Source organism: Hemitrygon akajei, chromosome 5 (genome assembly GCF_048418815.1).
Source record: "Hemitrygon akajei chromosome 5, sHemAka1.3, whole genome shotgun sequence".
Taxonomy (NCBI): Eukaryota; Metazoa; Chordata; class Chondrichthyes; order Myliobatiformes; family Dasyatidae; genus Hemitrygon; species Hemitrygon akajei.
In genome coordinates this window covers 67928011-67948290 of record NC_133128.1, presented here as the reverse complement: position 1 = coordinate 67948290, position 20280 = coordinate 67928011, and the positions used below count along the sequence as shown (strand labels likewise).

Genomic DNA, 20280 nt, shown 5'->3' with positions numbered 1-20280 from the left:
GATGAGCTCTCAGGTCTAGTTTCACAAAATGCAGCTAAACTGCACAAGAGTCATTTGCGTCAAAATGATAAACATTTTGAAAAAGATGCTTTGGTTAACAATCTTTTGATTGTAACAAGAAAGGAAAAAAGAGGATTTATTGTGCCTTGGAGAATTGCAGCCATGGGCTCTGAGCCAATCAAGAACCAACTTGCTGAGTGAACAATTTTACCTGGATTTTGAGTTTTGTTTGTGATTTCCTAAACTTCTATGTCTTCTATAAATTAATTTCCTCAACATTGATCCTCCATGATCTGGATGATGGGGTGGTAAATTGGATTAGTAAGTATGCTGATGATACTAAGGTAGGAGGTGTTGTGGATAATGAGGTGGGTTTTCAAAGCTTGCAGGGAGATTTATGCCGGTTAGAAGAATGGGCTGAACGTTGGCAGATGGAGTTTAATGCTGAGAAGTGTGAGGTTCTACATTTTGGCAGGAATAATCCAAATAGAACATACAGGGTAAATGGTAGGGCATTGAGGAATGCAGTGGAACAGAGAGATCTAGGAATAACAGTGCATAGTTCCCTGAAGGTGGAGTCTCATGTAGATAGGGTGGTGAAGAAGGCTTTTGGAACGCTGGCCTTTATAAATCAGAGCATTGAGTACAGAAGTTGGGATGTAATGTTAAAATTGTACAAGGCATTGGTAAGGCCAAATTTGGAATATTGTGTACAGTTCTGGTCACCGAATTATAGGAAAGATATCAATAAATTAGAGAGAGTGCAGAGACGATTTACTAGGATGTTACCTGGGTTTCAGCACTTAAGTTACAGAGAAAGGTTGAACAAGTTAGGTCTCTATTCATTGGAGCGTAGAAGGTTGAGGGGGGATTTGATCGAGGTATTTAAAATGTTGAGAGGGATAGATAGAGTTGACGTGAATAGGCTGTTTCCATTGAGAGTAGGGGAGATTCAAACGAGAGGACATGATTTGAGAGTTAGGGGGCAAAAGTTTAAGGGAAACACGAGGGGGTATTTCTTTACTCAGAGAGTGATAGCTGTGTGGAATGAGCTTCCTGTAGAAGTAGTAGAGGCCAGTTCAGTTGTGTCATTTAAGGTAAAATTGGATAGGTATATGGATAGGAAAGGAGTGGAGGGTTATGGGCTGAGTGCGGGTAGGTGGGACTAGGTGAGATTAAGAGTTCGGCAGGGACTAGGAGGGCCGGAATGGCCTGTTTCCGTGCTGTGATTGTTATATGTTATATGGTTATTGGCGGTTTCAAAAAGTCTACATCCCAGGATCAGATCATGACAGAAAGTCTTGAAAAAGATTTCATATATCCAGATACAATTTTTAACTAATCATATTTTTTCTGACTGTTGGTTGGAACGGTTGAGTCAGGAGGTCTATTTCTGCCTACAAGCATTAAAATCACCAGGCAGAATTGAACATTCACAGCTGCACAAACACTGAGAGGAGGCATTAAGACTGAAGGATGAATATTGAGAGCGGGTTGGGAGAAGGGCCAGAAGGTGGTTTTTGGGGAGGCGTGATGGAGCGATATTTGGAGGTTGATCACATGAAGGAGGTGCTGGGAGGATGGTTTGGGGGATTTTTGGAGGTAAAAGGGGAGAAGGTGATGGAAAAGCGAGGGGGCAAGTTTGGGGAGAAAGAGCTGGGCAGAGAATAATCACCAATGGGAGTAGGGAAGCATTTCGAAACGCAGAGCGATGTTTGGGACGAGGCGTCAGGGCCAGAGGGTGGGAAGGGGGAGGTGTTAACGTTCAGCGCTTTCCCAGCAAGGAGCTGACTCACACGTTGACTGCAGAAAGTCCGAGAGATCTTGTGAGGAAAGGAGCGGAGGGAGAGAGAGAGAGAGAGAAAGAGGGGGAGAAAGGGAGCCTGTGAGCAGGACTGAGCGAGGCGCCAGCCACAGGGCTCTGTGCGAGCGAGGTGCAGAGAGTGAGAGCTCCCGCTTTGACGACTGGCGGCTGCATGATGTCAACAACCGAGGAGAGCCAAGTGACGGCGGTAACTCCGCTCAAACTGACCGGCTTGGTGTGCGTGGTCATCTCACTCTGCCTGGACGTGGTGGCCTTACTGAGTCCCGCCTGGGTCACCGCCGACAGCCACTTCTCCCTCTCTCTCTGGCAGAGGTGTTTTCGAGCCGGGTCGCTTCCCGACGGCGAGTGGGACTGCAAGTGGGCGCTGGACAGCGGTAAGCAACACCATTCCCTCACGGGAGATTGGGCACGGGACCCCGGCGAGCCGGGACGGGAGAAAAGCAGGAGAGCCGGGGTCAGAAAGGGGCTGAGAACAACTGAAAATCAATAGCGAATTTCCAACGGACTGTTGAGTAACTGACAAGGTTGCAGGAACAGGGAATTTTCGGGAAATTAAGAACTGCATGTAACAGAATGCAGGGCTGCCGTTAGATATATAAATAGCTTTGTAAGGAAAGAAGATGAACGTCTTAATCTGTGCCAGGCAGAGTTAAACAGGCAGATTTCACAACCAGAAGGGAATGGTGGGTGCACAGGCGCTTAGATCAGTTGAGAACTACTTGACGGAAATTCTAACGGTTAGAATTACCCAAAGGACGCGGAAAGGAGAAATCGTGAATAGGGCCGTGTTATGTGTTAAAGAGAAATCCTGACATTTGCACAGAGCAAGTGTCTGTACTCAACAGAAAAAGATATCCATTAGGACATGCTACATGTTGACAAACCCAGGATGCACGTTGTGAATACTCTGAACTGGGAGAATCACGGAACTGCACTGGGACCCAGGCAGAAGCATTCTTGGATATTCTGTTGAGAAACATTGACGTACGATTTCAACCTGTTAGGTATTGGCAACAAGAAGTGTTATAGGGACAGACGTGTAAGACAAGTTTGTTTACAGGAAATATTGCAAACAAGTAAAACAAGTTAAATCCTGAAAGAAACAGATCGAATCAAAACAGAATTTAGATATGCTGCGCACTGATGATAAATAATGAGAAATTATCACATTGAAGGGGTGATATAATCGGACAGATGTTTATATAGGAAGAAATTATACTACTAGAAATGTGCACTTGAACTGAGGTGATAGACTGGTGGTGATTGTTGTCCATGCAGCATGATATGCTAACTGAACCCAAGATAAAAACATAAAGGTGGAAAATGCTGAAAATATTCAGCAGTTAAAGTAGCACTCTGGGAAGAAAAATGGTTAATGTTTCAGACCTGGAACCCGTCAGGGATCTTGATTTTCATCTAAGTATATCATAGCAATAGATACGTGTCCAATAAAATGTGGAAATTACTGAGTGCTGTACTGATGCAAACAATAATGAATTTGAGGAAACAAACTAAAATGGAGAGAAATAATTATACTGACATAAATCTTGCACTAACTTCATACCTGCACGGGGAGTAAATGTGAAAATTACCATTGGCCTGACAGAAGAGGGACTGAGAATTTTTTTTAAAAAAAAAGAGGCAGAAAATAAAGATTGTGAGTGGCTTCGATGCAACAGTGAGTGGAGAAGAATCCAGAACAGGAGCACAAAGATTGGAAGGAATGCTTGGAAAAAAAACAAGGAGTACACAAGGTGTGAATAGCAGATTGGGAAAACAGAACATTGAACAATAGAGACATCTAAATTGCCTGCAAGTGTGGGATAGATTCAAAATAAAGACCAAGATAAATGAGAATCATGGCATCAAGAAATGAAGATAAAGCAATAAAAATAAAAAGCAAAACTTGAAGTGAATAGAGACTGAAAGATACATTAAGCGTGGAGAAGGAACTGACAAACTAAAATAAAAAGATAGTAAGCCAAGGTATATATTGCTCATGTAAATCAGTCTGATGTGAGCTGGCCTGCTTGAATAAGTCCAGCAATGCGAGACTCCAGAATGCAAAGTGGTTTTCTGTTATTTTGCCACTTCTTGAATTGCAACCTTAACAATCGAGACAAATGTGTAACTTTAATGTAAATGCATTTTAAAATGCATTACCTGATGATTATATTTGTGAATGGCAGTACAAGATAGCTGCAGAGAAATTTTAAAGTAATTAACAGAAATTCAGGAAAAGAGAAATCAGTAATGCCAAATGCTGATAATTTGTGCAACCATTCGTCGTAACAACCCCATTGCTTCACTGTCTATTTTAGTTGCATTTTGCTATTTTTTCATATTTTGTGTCTTCATTGTTGTGAGTTGTCAGCAAGCCTCTAAAAATACCTTCTGCCAAGAAATCCAACAACTCTGTGCTTTTTCATTTTGCCTTTGCACAAATACTTTAAAAAGTACCCTCATCAACAGTTTTATTTGTGACTATTCATTAATCAGAGGTAACATGGAAGGACCCTCAGTAAAATGTCAACTCATTATGCATTGGCCATTCACCCTTCACTGGTACCCCCAACCTCACCTTCCTGGTTTGCTGGCAAAACCTTTATTATTCTGAGGTTTAATTGGAGCAATACAGCATGTTGTTTCTTGGGAGATTTACTATCTAAATGCTCTGGTTATTTTTATGAAGACTTTTGTCAGATAACGCAAGTCCCACAGCACTCAACAGTTGACAAGTTAATGGTGCCTATTTGGTAAATATGAATAATCCACTCCTACTGGATTAAAAAAAAACATTCAGTTACTGGGGAAATGAGAGGAAAGCAGCAGCAGTTTGGTTTGCATCAGTAATTAACTAGCCATAAGGAAGAAGAAATCAGTTAGCAATCCCGTACTCTCCTTCTTACACTCGACTCCTGTTAAAAGCTATTCTTGTGCTGTTCATATTCCTCACACAACAGTGTGACTTATAAATACAAATAAAGCATTGGTGCTTAAAGAGTCTCCAAACTGAAACAAGCCAAGGTTATTAAACTCTGGCTGTCAGTATGCTTCTGGACATGATACTTAGTCCTGATATTGTGCACATTTGTTTTCTGGAAAATTCTGAGTTTCCTGTTGTAGAGTTTAACTCACCCAGGGCCAAAGTGTTCAGAAAGGATTCCCAGAAATGCTGTCCTTAGAAAAAGAATTCATTAAAAGATGTTTCTTCTTGCCAAGTTGTATTTAAATAGTGATGGTATTAAAAATTAAATATAATCTCTGATACTGTACTGCTGCCACAGAACACAAAACAAAATCACATCATATAAGAGAGTGATAATAAATATGATTCTGATTCTGAGCCTAGCGTCTTCACCTATAGAAAATAAGAATTAAATTCATTCCACAGTTTGGGCATGATTTCAGTCTCTGGCTGTTCAGTGAGTTGCACTTATTTTCCAGTGAGGGCTTTTATACAACATAAATCATTCAAATAATTTGGCACTGATTACTAGCCTCAGAGAGACACTGTGATAGAGTGGGACAACAAAACATACTTAATAGTACAATAAAGAAAACTTATCTGTTTTTGAATAGATTTTTTAAAAATTACATTGCAGAATGCAAGCTAAAATAAAAGGAGACTCTCTGGACTACAAGAGTGTGTATCATTTCAAAAATCTTATTCAGATGTCCCAGAAGGAGTTTTGGTTTCTAATGCTCATGCCATTTCTGCAACATGCATGGATCTTACTCTGGCTGGAGGTTCCTGATCAGGGGTGTTATGTGGGGATCGGTGCAGGGACCTCTGTTGTTTGTAATATATACAGTATCAACGATTTGGATGAAAATAAGGATGGGTGGATTAGGAAGTGGGATATCAATCTATTACAGCTCTGGGCAAAAAATGTGGCAGATGAAGCTTAATCCAGGCAAATCTGAGGTGTTGTATTTCAGGAGGTCAAAGGAAGGGAGAATATTAATGGTAGACCGCTTAATAGCAAGGAGGCACAGAAAGATCTTGGGGTCCAGGCCCATAGTTCACTGGAAGTGGTTATACTTACGGTGGTAAAGGAGGTGTATGACATGCCTATGTTCATCGGTAGTGGTGTAGAGTGTAAAAGTGAGGAAGATTTGTTGCAATTATATAAATCTTTAGTCAGTCTGTGCTAGCTGTATTGTGTGTATTATAGAAAGGAACTGGAGACTGTGGAGAGGATGTAGAAGTAATTTAGCAAGACATTGCCTAGATTAGAGGCTGTGAACTATAAGGAAAGATTGAACAAACTTCAGTTGTTTTCCCGAGAGTCAGAGGCTGGTAGGTGATCTATTAGAGGTTTTCTTAGATTATGAGAGGAATAGGAAAGACAGTCAGAATCTTTTCCTCAGAATAGAAATGACAAACACCATTCTTTAAGGCTATGTGGAGAAGCTTAAAGGTTCTGTGAGGGGCATGTTTTTTTTTAATGCAGAGGATGGTAGTGCTTGGAATAGGTTACCAGGTGTAGTCATGGAAACAAGCAGTTTGGTGGAGTTTAAGAGGCTTTTAGATAGACACATGAATATGAAAGGAACGGAGAGTATGGGTAATCCACGAGAGGGGGACATTTACTATAAATTGGCATCTAGATCAGGCCAACATCATGGGCTGAATGGCCTGTCCAGTGCTATAATGTTCTAGATGCTAATTAGAATGACCAAAATTTACATTTTAATAAAGTGCATTTTATATTAGCCAGTAATGTTGATATTATAGCAATTAAATAAGATGCATGACAGATCTGACAGAAATATGTCAATATGACAAATGTTGATGTGTCTGTAGAAAAGATTCAGATTATTGAGTTGTGGCAGAACAGAACAAATTCATGATGCAGTTATCCAAGATTGGTAATGAAATGGTTACTTTCAAGGTATCTTTTGCAGGTAATAATTTTCATATTTAGGAATTTCTACCTGAATATGTTATTGGTGATATGAAGCACTTGAATTATTAAACTCTTTTATTGCTGTCAGGTGTTTCTTTCTGCACAGCTAAGGCAGGACTTGTCAATGACATGTGATGGCATCAATTGGAAATACTGCTTGGAGGCAGCTGTCTTGCTGGTTGCAGTGGGTGTCATCCAGTGGCTAACAGAGATGGTAGAAATAATGTCAACGAGATGCAAACTTTGAAATTTGCAGCAATTGTTGAGAATACATATGATGCTGCAGTGAGGATGTGATTTCAGGGAAATAAAGGAACAAGAGTGGTTGTACTTTTTGTGGGCAAGGGCCCTCTTAAAGAGAAGGAATGATATTAGTGAGGTCTCCAAATGAAATTTGCATTGTTTGGGGGAGGCCTAACTCATTTGGGTGTATGACTAGACTGGCATACTGGAAAATTAATCCCCAAAACTAAGTTTGTTGTAATAAAGTTTAAAACTGTTTTAAAGAAGATTTGGCATTTAAACCTATTTAGCTCCCAATATTCATTTCTATCATTGTAGAATGTTTCCACCTCAGAATTCATTGCTTTTTCGCACAGTTGTTGCTGCAAACATTTAGGATGGGGAGAGATTGGAACCTCTTTGGGTGAAACTTATGTTTGAGGATTTAAATCAGCAAGGCAAATTCATAAAGATTAATAAATGCAGGTAAAATGACTCCTGAAGAATTATTCCTTCAGACAATACTAGCCTGGGAGCTGCAGTTACGGACCCTGGTGATCTTAAACTGGCATGGCAGGTGAAGAGCCGTCTTCTCTTTGTCAGGCAACTTCTTACTGAGCTCTGCCATATGTTCCAGAGTGACCCAGCAGATAGCTGTTTGGACAAGGAAGTGTCCTCCCATGAATAAAAATTATCACAGCGGCGAGCTTTTATGCAACTGAATTCATCCATGTCACGGCCGGGGATGTGTGAAAGATCACCTGCTGTGCACAACAGTATACTGTGCACAGAAGTGTCAAGCCAGTGACAGATGCTTTGTCTTGAACCAGCAACACATTAATCAGCTTTCCTGTGGAAAGGTAGCATATGTTGAAGGAGAAACAAGGGGAAATTTTTACGGAGAACAGTGAAATGGTACCCATATGAGTGAACAACGTCTTCCAGATTGTTATTCATGTCATCTTACTAGTCAGTACCTGTTACTGTAGATGCCTTTATTATGTGGAAGTCACATTTGCTTGTACAGTTGGAAAGTTCAAGTAGATCGTATGAATAGCTGGTGGCAAGCCAGAAACATAACAACTGTCAGGCCAGCACATGCTGTCTCCTCCCAGTCTCTATCCGGCTAACAGGAGTCACCTGCCACTTGCTTCATGTTAAGTCAAGTTTATTGTCACTTAACTTTATACATGCATACTGCCAAATGAGACGTTTCCCTGTACCAGCGTGTAAAGCACAGTAGTACACATAACACACAATAATTTAGGAAAGTAAGAGTTAAATCTACAAATGAATTATGCATAGATAAACAAAGTAAAGTGTGTAAATTAAGTATTATATAGTATATAATTATATTAAGTATATAAGTAGGGTATAGTACAAATTATCCGGTGACACTTCAAATGCGATGTGGCAGGGAGTTCAGAAGCAGGGAAGAAGCTGTTTCCCATCCTGATTCTTCTTGTCTTTATGCATCCGAGTCTCTTTCCCAATGGTAGAAAGTGGAGGTGCTGCTGTGCCTTCTTGTTCAGGAAGGTGACATTGAGGGACCAGATAAAGTCATCCATTATGTGAACCAGGAACTTGGTGCATTTAACTCTCTCTACAGTGGGGGATGGTTCATCTGTACCTCCCTGAAGTCCACAATCATTTCCTTGGTCTGCTCCAAGTTCAGACTGAGGTTACTGTTCTCACACCAGTCCACTAGCCGCTCTACTTCATCTCTGTACTCTGACTCATCGTTGTTGTGGATGAGTCCAGCCACTGTAGCGTCATCCGCAGACATAATGACATGGTTTGATCTGAATCCTGCGACCCAATCATGTGTCAGCAGTTGGCTGAGCACACAGCCCTGGGGAGCGCCAGAGTAATGGGACTAGAGATGATGCTGCCCATTGTGGCCTGTCTTGTCAAGAAGTCAAGGATCCAGTTGCAGAGGAAGGCACTGAGAACCAGCAAGGACAGTTTCCCCACCAGTTTCTGGGGTATGATGGTGTTAAATGCCAAACAGAAGTCTGTAAACAGCAGCCTGGCATATGAGATCCCATTTTCCAAGTTGGACAGTACAGAGTGGAGGGCCCAGGCCATGGCATGGATCAAGTAACTCATACCCTGCAACCCATTTAAACACAACCCTCATCATACAAACGACTCAAACTCATACAAACCAGCTTGCTGCAACCGGTTGCACAAGGTACCTTATTGCCTTATCATGTTTAGTATCTGCTCTCTCGTGGTCTTGTGGCCGCTCATGTCTTGTTATTTTGCAGTTTTTTATGAAAGTTATCACTCACCACTAAGTCTTCTCCACTGCTCTGCTTTTGGGTCAAGCCTCAACTACATTTTCTGACATCCAACAGGTGATGAAGCCCCATCACTGAGGCTTCTCTCATATTCTCTAACTCCTTACACCTCAACTTTCTGAGAGGTGTGTTTGTTAAGGCGCATTTCCATATTTCCTTCTGACACAGGGAACATTGAGTTCAATGGCAGCTTACAAAGCAATCCAGTCCTTCCAGTCTTTTACTTGTAACTCATGCTCATCACATTCACATCAGTTCTATTATCCACCTGCAGCAGGGGCGTTTGTACAAAGGCCATTTAATCGGCTGAACATCATTGATCGAGGACTAATCTGGAGCATATTTCTGATGTGGTAAAGCAAAGATTCTGCAATTGGACTGTAGAGGTAGAGTGCTTAGTGTTACGTATCCCGTAACTGGTTCACTTACCAGCAAAGATAGAGAGGTCCACTGAAGTCTGATGGTACCATTTTTAAACGTTTTTATTTATAAAGGGGCACAAAAGGAAGGTTAATACAAACATTTTGATAACATACGTCGTCAATACCCAATCTAAAGCGCAGGTATAGTAATGATCAATCAGAAATAAGCTCTATCGTTGTCTAGGGGATAATATCTTGTCCATTTGGAAAATATAACAGTCATTCAAAAGTCGGCAGGCTTCAGCCTTTTGGGAACCGCTGAGTTTCCCGTGTTGGAGAGAGAGAGAGAGATTGGTGAGAAAAGGAACACTTGCCCGGGTCCTTACGAAGCAAAGCCGTGGAATCAGGAGAGCAGGCTTTCCTGTTGTTAGTTAAAAGCGATTTTCCGTGATTCCAGCCACAGACTCCCGATTCCGAATCTAACGCACGTGGCTTCCTTCAAAATGGCTTCCCGCTACGACGGGATCGCTATCGTGTCTCCTTGGTGCGTCTGGAGGGGTCCCCCCCCCCCAGACCCTCCTTTATACTTCCTCACGGGATCGCAGGTGTCAATCTCTCTTTCAACCAGCCCACTTTGCCCGAGGGCTTTACACATGGTCTTCATGAGACAATATTCAGGGTCGCTTTATGCTTCATCCCGGTGGAACGTGGTATTCAGCACGTCTCTCTCTCCCATTTCCTGTGCCTATTCAGCACCTCTCTCTCTCTCTTGGGTCATTGACCCCCCCCCCCCCCCCCCCCGCACTAGGTCTCTTGCGATTCTCGCAAAGGAGGGGGCTGGTATCATAACATTAGAGAAGACCTCCAAAGTTATCAAAATTATTGCAGTCTGCTTCATCTTTGTGTGTAGAGGAGTCATTGTGCAGCAAGTTGAATGAAGCATGAGCTGATGTGGAAAGCCATCAAGAAAGCTGAGCTACAGTCAAGATGTTTAGTGCAATTTGCTGGTGAATGAAATGCAGTCCTGTGTGCCAAAGACAGCATGCTCTGTATTTCCAACTTGGCAACTTACACTGTCCCACATTCAGTCATTACCTTAATATGACCATCCATAGCAGAACCAGTCCATGCTTAGGATAAGCTCGAGTACATCTGAGTGTCTGCTTTTGAGTGCTACCGGTCTCAAGGGGAAAAACTAAAGAGGTGACGTATTGTAGCTTCTGTCCTTAAAATGAGCTGCTTTGAATGAATTGAGTCGGCTAGATCTTTCTTTCTCTCTTACTGTAATGCAGCTGCCAGGCACTTAGTAAAAATGGTTTATAAATTGTATGATGGCACTTTACTGCCAATCCCATCCCAATGTCTTCAGAGTCAGAATCCTGAGCTTGTCCTGTTCACAGACATGGACAAAGACATCAATTGCCTTGATTTCAGTGCCATGAGAAGAACATTTATCAGCATAAGACCATTTTGCTTTCAGTGACTCCTCTATCATTGTCTCTGTGAGGTAACCCAAAGCATATTTTCTTTTGGATTACCTCACAACATAAGAAATTCTCTCATTAAAATGTGCCTTTTGTAATTGTACTAATGATCTATTTTTGAAAAAAAACTGCTACTGTGGTTTTGTGGGAAACATGGCAGTAATTTTTCAATACCTCAGATTCCCACAGAGAGCATTGCACAAATGTCTAAATTATCAGTACTGATTGACCTCATATTTAACCCTATTTTCTTAAAAGTAAAGGTATGGGCTGTTTTATGACTATTTAATCAAGTATGTAGGTATTGCTTTAGCATTTGATATGAAGGACAACACTTCCACTGGTATAGCACTCCCTCAGTACTGATCTGGAACGTTAGCTCAAATAGTTGTGTTGTGAGCCTGCAACTCCTTGGCGTAGAAGCTGAATATACATGAAGCACATTCATTGACAAGAGTTGTAGCATGTTCAAGTTGCCTTTGCTCATCTTATCAGTTGCCTTCTGAAGTCATCTAAGGTATTGATCCACTATTCATGCATTTAAGAAAGGTGGCTGGTGGGAATTCCTGGCAAATACTTCTTCGCACTACTTCTCCTTGCTCTTCCTTATTTGTGATTTGTGCCACACTTGGTGCTTACAATCCAAAAGATTAAAATGGTGCTTTAGAGGGATATGGCTTAACTTAATGCTGTGTCTGGACCACTGTCTGCATGGGGGAACGTTTGCTACTGCTGTTCAGGAGGCTTTAAACTAATGTGGCAGTGGGATGGGAACAAGTGCAGAGAGACAGAGATGTGTAAAATGAGGGTAGAAGCAAAAAGTAGTAAGGTGAAAAGTAAAAGTGGCAGGCAGGCAAATCCAGGGCAAAAAGCAAAAAGAGCCACTTTTCAACATAATTGTATAAGGGCTAAGAGTGTTGTAAAAACAAGCCTGAAGGCTTTGTGTGTCAATGCGAGGAGCATTCGTAACAAGGTGGATGAATTGAATGTGCAGATAGTTATTAATGAATATGATATAGTTGGGATCACAGAGACATGGCTCCAGGGTGACCAAGGATGGGAGCTCAACATCCAGGGATATTCAATATTCAGGAGGGATAGACAGGAAAGAAAAGGAGGTGGGCTAGCATTGCTGGTTAGAGAGGAGATTAACGCAATAGAAAGGAAGGACATTAGCCTGGAGGATGTGGAATCGATATGGGTAGAGCTGCATAACACTAAGGGGCAGAAAACGCTGGTGGGAGTTGTGTACAGGCCACCTAACAGTAGTAGTGAGGTTGGGGATGGCATTAAACAGGAAATTAGAAATGCGTGCAATAAAGGAACAGTAGTTATAATGGGTGACATCAATCTACATATAGATTGGGTGAACCAAATTGGTAAGGGTGCTGAGGAAGAGGATTTCTTGGAATGTATGCGGGATGGTTTTTTGAACCAACATGTCGAGGAACCAATTAGAGAGCAGGCCATTCTAGATTGGGTATTGAGCAATGAGGAAGGGTTAGTTAGCAATCTTGTCGTGCGAGGCCCCTTGGGTAAGAGGGACCATAATATGGTGGAATTCTTCATTAAGATGGAGAATGACATAGTTAATTCAGAAACTAAGGTTCTGAACTTAAAGAAGGGTAACTTTGAAGGTATGAGACGTGAATTAGCTAAGATAGACTGGCAAATGATACTTAAAGGGTTGACGGTGGATATGCAATGGCAAGCATTTAAAGATCGCATGGATGAACTATAACAATTGTTCATCCCAGTTTGGCAAAAGAATAAACCAGGGAAGGTAGTGCACCCGTGGCTGACAAGGGAAATTAGGGATAGTATCAGTATCAGGATAGGGATATATATCAGGATATATAGGGATATAGGGATAGTATCAGGAGATTAGTGTGCAAACTTAAAGCACACGGTATTGGGGGTATGGTATTGATGTGGATAGAGACTTGGTTGGCAGACAGTAAGCAAAGAGTGGGACTAAAAGGGACCTTTTCAGAATGGCAGGCAGTGACTAGAGGGGTACCGCAAGGCTCAGTGCTGGGACCCCAGTTGTTTACAATATATATTAATGATTTAGATGAGGGAATTAATTGCAGCATCTCCAAGTTTGCGGATGACACGAAGCTGGGCGGTGGTGTTAGCTATGAGGAGGATGCTAAGAGGATGCAGGGTGACTTGGATAGGTTAGGTGAGTGGGCAAATTCATGGCAGATGCAATTTAATGTGGAGAAATGTGAGGTTATCCACTTTGGTTGCAAGAACAGGAAAACAGTTTATTATCTGAATGGTGGCCGATTAGGAAAAGGGAAGATGCAACGAGACCTGGGTGTCATTGGACACCAGTCATTGAAGGTGGGCATGCAGGTACAGCAGGCGGTGAAAAAGGCAAATGGTATGTTCGCATTCATAGCAAAAGGATTTGAGTACAGGAGCAGGGGGATTCTACTGCAGTTGTACAAGGCCTTGGTGAGACCGCACCTAGAATATTGTGTGCAGTTTCGGTCCCCTAATCTGAGGAAAGACATTCTTGCCATAGAGGGAGTACAGAGAAGGTTCACCAGATTGATTCCTGGGATGGCAGGACTTTCATATGAAGAAAGACTGGATCGACTAGGCTTGTACTCACTGGAATTTAGAAGATTGAGGGGGGATCTTATTGAAACGTATAAAATTCTAAAGGGATTGGACAGGCTAGTTGCAGGAAGATTGTTTCCAATGTTGGGGAAGTCCAGAACGAGGGGTCACAGTTTGAGGATAAAGGGGAAGCCTTTTAGGACTGAGATGAGGAAAAACTTCTTCACACAGAGAGTGGTGAATCTGTGGAATTCTCTCTGCCACAGGAACCAGTTGAGGCCGGTTCATTGGCTATATTTAAGAGGAAGTTAGATATGGCCCTTGTGGCTAAAGGGATCGGGAGTATGGAGAGAAAGCAGGTACAGGGTTCTGAGTTGGATGTGATCAGTCATGATCATACTGAATGGTGGTGCAGGCTCGAAGGACCGAATGGTCTACTCCTGCACCTATATTCTATGTTTCTATGGGCTCCCTCTATCTTTGGTAAGATAAGTATGCCATGGACTGCTTTCTCAAATTAGTTAGCTGCTTTAAATGTTGTATCATAGATTTTTTACAACTTTACTTAATTTACAGTTCAGCATCTTTTGGGGAAAAGAAGACAGCATCCAATTGATGCAAGTCTGTCAGGCAGGGTCCATTGTAAGAATCTTCCAGTGGAGTATAATCTGTAGCAGAACGCTTGTAGATTTCTGAGGCCATTGTCAGCTCTGAGCATCTCCCAACTCTTATTTACGTGCCATGCTGTGAGTCTGGAAATTAAAAGCTGCACTGTACAGTTTTTCTGGAATAGCATAGGGTTATAGAAAGTTCCTTGGCTTGTGTTAGCATAACACCACCTTGGTACCACACAATTTTGAACTTTCCAAGTGCAATTGAAATCAACTCAAGGAAGGCAAGGACCAAGTGACAAATAAGGGTGGCCTACAACAGCCTAGAAATTCCAGACCAATATTTTGTGGATGAATCATCATCACCAGTGGAGCCAAAACATGACTACTTCCCAGAACAGTGTTTCAATGCCCTTTACAAACACCAGATCTGGCATACTGCATGCCTCATCAGGGAATGTAAAAGTGTAATTTCATTTGAATAGGGTACTTACTACATAAAAGTATAATTGGTAAGACCTCTGAGTTATCTAGTTGATGTCCTTTTGACAATGGATCAGGAGCTAGTGACTTGTATAAATGTCTCTTTTAATGCCTGGCATGAATATAATGAGCAATAAGGCCCCTATCAGTCTCCAAGTTTCAACTGCTGTGAGGAAGAGTAGCTATTAATAAGTTACTTATTCTTCCATTTTAACATTTTCTCATGCTTTAATTTCCATGCCAATTAAAACATTATGCTCAGGCTGAGAACGTAAACAACTTGCTATTAAAGGTTTGCCAAAATCATTCCACACGAACTCACAAGCAATCAGATGAGAGTAGTTTCATTATTTAGCATATAATGTTATGTGAACCATAGCTCGGTGGCAGCAACTGCTGATGTTGATGGGGGCAAGGTGTGGATTCAAGTGCTACCACCTTCACTTGAGCATATTTTCCAGGCTGATATTTTTGCTTAGTAACAAAACTATCATTTGAATGTGGTGTTATTTTGAGACTTTGTCTGTGTAGTTGAGTTGACTTAAAATATCCTCAGCACTTTTTCTGAAGAAGAACCATGTGATTCTTTCTGGGTTTTTTTAGATGATAATTATTATTTTTACCTCATTAAAACAAGGTTATCTAGTCAAAATATCACTATAAATCAATTGTTGCTATGTTTCCTACTTTACAAGAAGCAACTACATTTAAATTGAATTTCATTCTCAATAATGTGTTCTGGAGTTTTCCGAAGTCCAAGCCCACTGTTTTCTGTAAGGAGTTTGTACGTTCTTCCTGTGACTGTGTGGGTTTCCTCCAGGTGCTCCGGTTTCCTCCCACAGTCCAAAGACATACTAATAGGTCATTGCAAATTGTTTCATGATTAGGCTAGGGTTAAATCAGGGGCTGCTGGGCAGTGTAGCTCGAAGGGCCTACTCCACACTGAATCTCAATAAATCAATAAATAATATTTTGCTTTATTTAAAAAAAACTCAAACATGTCCTGTTTTGATCGGTAGAAGGAGATGAGTTAATAACTTCAAACTTCAAACTTTCTGCATAATCACTCAAAGAGTTGACCTGCATGTGCAGGTAACGAGAGCTGTATTACTCATCTCCTTCTACCTTAGGCTACAAACTCATCAGTCACCCATCTGTGGACACTTTCTGGAGGTCCAACATCCGTATGTTCCATGACCACTGGACTAAGTGTGTAAATGTAGGAGGGGACTATGTTGAAAAATAAATGTGCTAGGTTTTCTAAAATTGACTCCTTCTACCTTTAGGCCACGAACATATCAATCAAACCTTTAGGCCACGAACATATCAATCATCCCTCGTATTTTGAGCTGCAGAAAACTGATTGACTAACAGTCAAACCACCTGAGGTATCTCCTGTTCATTTAGTTTATGCAATGTTCTCCTGCAGATTCTCTCTTTTGCCTTCTATTGTTCAGTGACCATAGCACAAGGCTGCTTGCAAGGCTCCCTGGTAAAAACCAGTCCTACATTTAACATACAGTAATTGTTTGTTAGAGAAAACATCAGCTTGAGGGGTTTCTGGCTTCTCATCTCTTGCTACTACTTTCCATCCAGGTGGCATATTTCTTTGTTGAGCAGTTAATTATGGAAATAAAACAGACAATTCCAAGTGTTCATTAAAGCACATCTGAGCTTTAAAAAGGGGAAGCTTTAAAATAGTCTGTTTGCTTCAAACAGATCACAGAAAACAGCACCAAAATAATTTTATGCATTTTCAGTGAATACATAATAGCAGGCTTGGTCTACTCATGGGAAACACCTTATCTCAAACTTGTAGATTTTGTGGTTTTGTTAATCAGTGCTATTCATCTGAGAGCTGCATTCACATCCAGGGATGTTCACACGCATTTAGATCTTACCTTTTTTGGAGAATTTCAAATAATTGTGCATACTTCCTTAATGTGCTCAATGTTTATTAGATTGGGGATACTCCCTTTATATAGTTTTCCCCCAAATGGCTGTGCTTGCAGTATTACTGGTCCCAAAGCAGTTCAGCTTCCTATCAGACATAGAATGCAGGAAATACACATTTTAGACTGTTTACATCCAATGGAAAAACCCCAAATACTGACATTATAGTAACATTGCTGGAAGCATCCAGAAATGTTGAAATTAAGAAATGATTGTGTTCATTTTTAAAGTTTTCCATCTGCTTACGTCAAATAGCCCCTGGAGTAACCCACAGGAGGTGAATTGAAAATCCATGGGAAAGTAAAGAAACAGTTATTTAGGTGGATGGGGAGCCTGCTTTTCTTGCATGAAACAGATTGACAGATTACTACTGTACTATTTTTTGCACATTACAGTCTTTAAACCTGCTGTTCAAATGTTACAGATTAACAGTGGGAGGACATGTTTGTTTTTCCATTTATCCAAATTTGTGCATTTATTTTAGTAAGTGATGTAAGTTTACATTAGGCAATCAACTGTGTCTTAAGGATTCTCAAGTTGTACTCTTAATTTCTTTGTTACAGACTGGGAGATTGCCACGGTTGCCTTGCTTCTGACTGGAGCTGCCATTATTCTCATTGCCTTTCTGGTGGCTTTGATCTCAATCTGTCAGGGGACTCGTCGAAAATTCTACAAACCTGTGGCTATCCTTTTATTTTCTGCAGGTAATTTGTTAATAAATCCAAATGATTTAGCTTTGATTTATGTGTCTTACGTAATAGAGAGAGAGGATAAGTTGTGTGCTATGTTTATTAATACATTGGCTATTTAGTCAACAGATATTTTTAGTTACAGGTCAGAGTTGTGTCCCTGGGAACTGTCTGTAACTGTCTATAACCTCAAGAGTTCGCAAGTCAGAAATGTGGCCACCCAGATATATATTTAAATAAAGACTAAAGCCATCAAAGGGCAATATGTAGTTAAACGAGGGCATTTAACTCAACCATACAGATATTGCCAAGGAAAGAGATCCTACTTAACAAAAGAAGCCTGCAGTCCCACAGCAGCTGGCAAATAAATCCCAGTGGTCTCCCAAATACTCCTCCATGTGTACCTTCGAGCAGTCTGTACTCAAGCCATTTGTAACCTGGAAAGGATCTGTGTATAATTTTATTGGCTGGTTTAATGGATTTTCTAAAACGTGAAAGAGAAAATAAATGGGAGGGTGAAAAATCTTTGAATATTTGCCTCCCTTTCCACTATTTCTTCATGGAGCAATGTTTCATGTTTGCTGATATCCAAGATTAGAGACTTTGAGCATTATCAACCTATTCAGTGTGGTGGAATTATAGCTCATCTCAAGCCAGTTCCCTTACAGCACATAGGAGTTACTGAATGGTGATCAAAATGTTTGATAATTCCCAGCCCTATATAGTTGCCCTTGCTGCTTTCTCAGCTGAGAACTAACAAAAACTGTGCTGCCTGATTACACAAGGAATCCTGAAAAACTGTTAGTTCTCCTCATCAATTCGTACAGGATTTTCTGGGCCTTTCCAGTCACCTTTGGGAATACTCCTGGGAAGTGTAGACAAATGTCCTTGAACCTAGTATTCAAAACATGCAATTACACAAAATCTGTTTCAAGAAAAGTAAACATATTTGCTTATTCCAATGACCATTATGTTATGCCTGTGGCAAAACTGCTGAATAAACTTGTGTTGTATGGTTGGATAATTGTTGACCTACTACATATGTGGAATTCCTGACTTATGTTTGACACATGGTGTTTAAGAAGCAATTTTAACCACTATTTTGGCACATAGCAGAATGACTGTTAAAATGGGTGGGGAATGCATGTTTCTATAGTTGGCCTTTGACCTCATCTGGAAGTAAACCAATGTTTTCTTGAGATATTTCATATGTTTTCCTTAAGGTTCACATTTTCTCAGTTATGCTGTAGTCGCTGGACACTACATTCAAGGCAGCAATGAAAGTCCCTTTGAAGGCTATACAAACATATTGGGGCCCTTACAATTTCACTTGGTCTTCAGCAATAATTGACAAAGGTAGACCCCGAAGGAGGTACAGTGAAACACTGCCAGTTGGGCTTAGAAGTTGAAGAGAAAATGAGAAGAGAACAATAGGGAACAAAATGCAGAAAATGCTGTCCATTATATCAGCATGAACAAAATATTGGATTGTGAAAAATACAGCAATCAGGCAAAAGGTAAGAGAGAGGAAAAGAGACATTTTACCAACAAAAATAAATTAAGTTAGCAACAAGAAAGGCAAAGTGTGAAAGGAATGGAAAATCAAATTGTAAAGAGAAGAGACAATGGCATAAATTATGAGATAAAGGGCAAAAGGCTATTGAAATATGTGCAAGGAAGAACTCTTGGTGTACTAAAGTATGTCAAGGACTAAAACAAGCTCTCAGCCATAACTGAATCACAACGCTAGAGATGTTAGGCATTAGTAGTGTTAAGACGTAAATAAGCGAATTCCTGGAAGAAGGACAATGTGGAAGAAATTACTATAACAAAGGCCACATACAATGGTTTATGTCCTACTCAGGTCTACATAATGAGTCTCACATTATGTTACCTGAATTTCACCCTCACACAGATCATCTGGGTTTAGGTGAGGGTAAGTCAGTAACTTTAGCATTTCTTCAGAGTAATGAATGACATTATTGTGGTTTGTGTCAAGGAATGAATGTACTCTTTGGAGGTGATTAGGAGCTTGTGAAAGAAGAATGGGATGTTTGAATTTTGAAAATTAGGATTGGGGTGGCCTTCAGGTCTGGCAGGGATTGCAGACATTCAGGTTGGGTTAGGAGTAAAAAGTATCTTTTGAGTTTGGACCTTTAAGAATTCGACTGAGATTTCAAATTGAGTTTGGGAGATTGGGGTTTGATGTAGTGAGTGATCAGTGAGAATGATCAGCAAGAGGTCCTAAAGTGAATAGATTTTCAACCTTTGGATCAGAAAGAGATGGCATTATTACACTTTATGTTTGAGACTGAATGGGATCCTGCCCATTTAGGTTGTGGTTGTGGTCAGGGAATGATTGACTATTTGGGGTTAGAGTTGGCAGATGATAAATTTTCAATGGTGTATTAGGATCACTGAGGTTTGGATTGGTGGGTTAGCTGAACTGATTGTGGAGTCTGTTTGCATAAATTAAACATATTTCTTGCTTGGGCATGAAATCTCCTTGCCCCTCTAGCTCACAAGCAGTCATCTAAAGTACTGAGAAGTTGGGTTTAGCCTGTCAGGTGGATTTCCTGAGAACAACTGCTGATACTAAAGATGCTGTAAAATTAAAATGTAAGCACACAGTTTCCTTAAAATATTTTGATGTCTGCTCCTCTTTCAGAGATTAGTTACTTGGTACCCAGCCCTGTTAAAGCCAGAAGAGGGCAGATCCATTTGTTTTCATTTTTAACTTCCACTTACAGCCTAAGTAGATAAAATTCCCATTGACTCATATTTTACTGCATTTATTTCATCTGCATTTTTGCTGTATATTATATTTTCTAAACTATGTTGAAAATATGATTTTAATTCTGTCC

At 40.7% G+C, this 20280-nt stretch overlaps 1 protein-coding gene across 1 annotated transcript in view; it reads left to right on the top strand.

The window, feature by feature from the left end:
* The first annotated feature begins 1594 nt into the window (after positions 1-1594).
* tmem47 (transmembrane protein 47) overlaps positions 1595-20280 on the top strand; it is a 34477-nt gene continuing 15791 nt past the window's right edge. The window contains exons 1-2 of the mRNA XM_073045668.1: positions 1595-2199; positions 17291-17431. Of these exons, the coding sequence (XP_072901769.1) occupies positions 1977-2199; positions 17291-17431 (364 nt within the window). The 5' untranslated portion in view covers positions 1595-1976. The remainder of the gene's footprint in view (positions 2200-17290; positions 17432-20280) is intronic.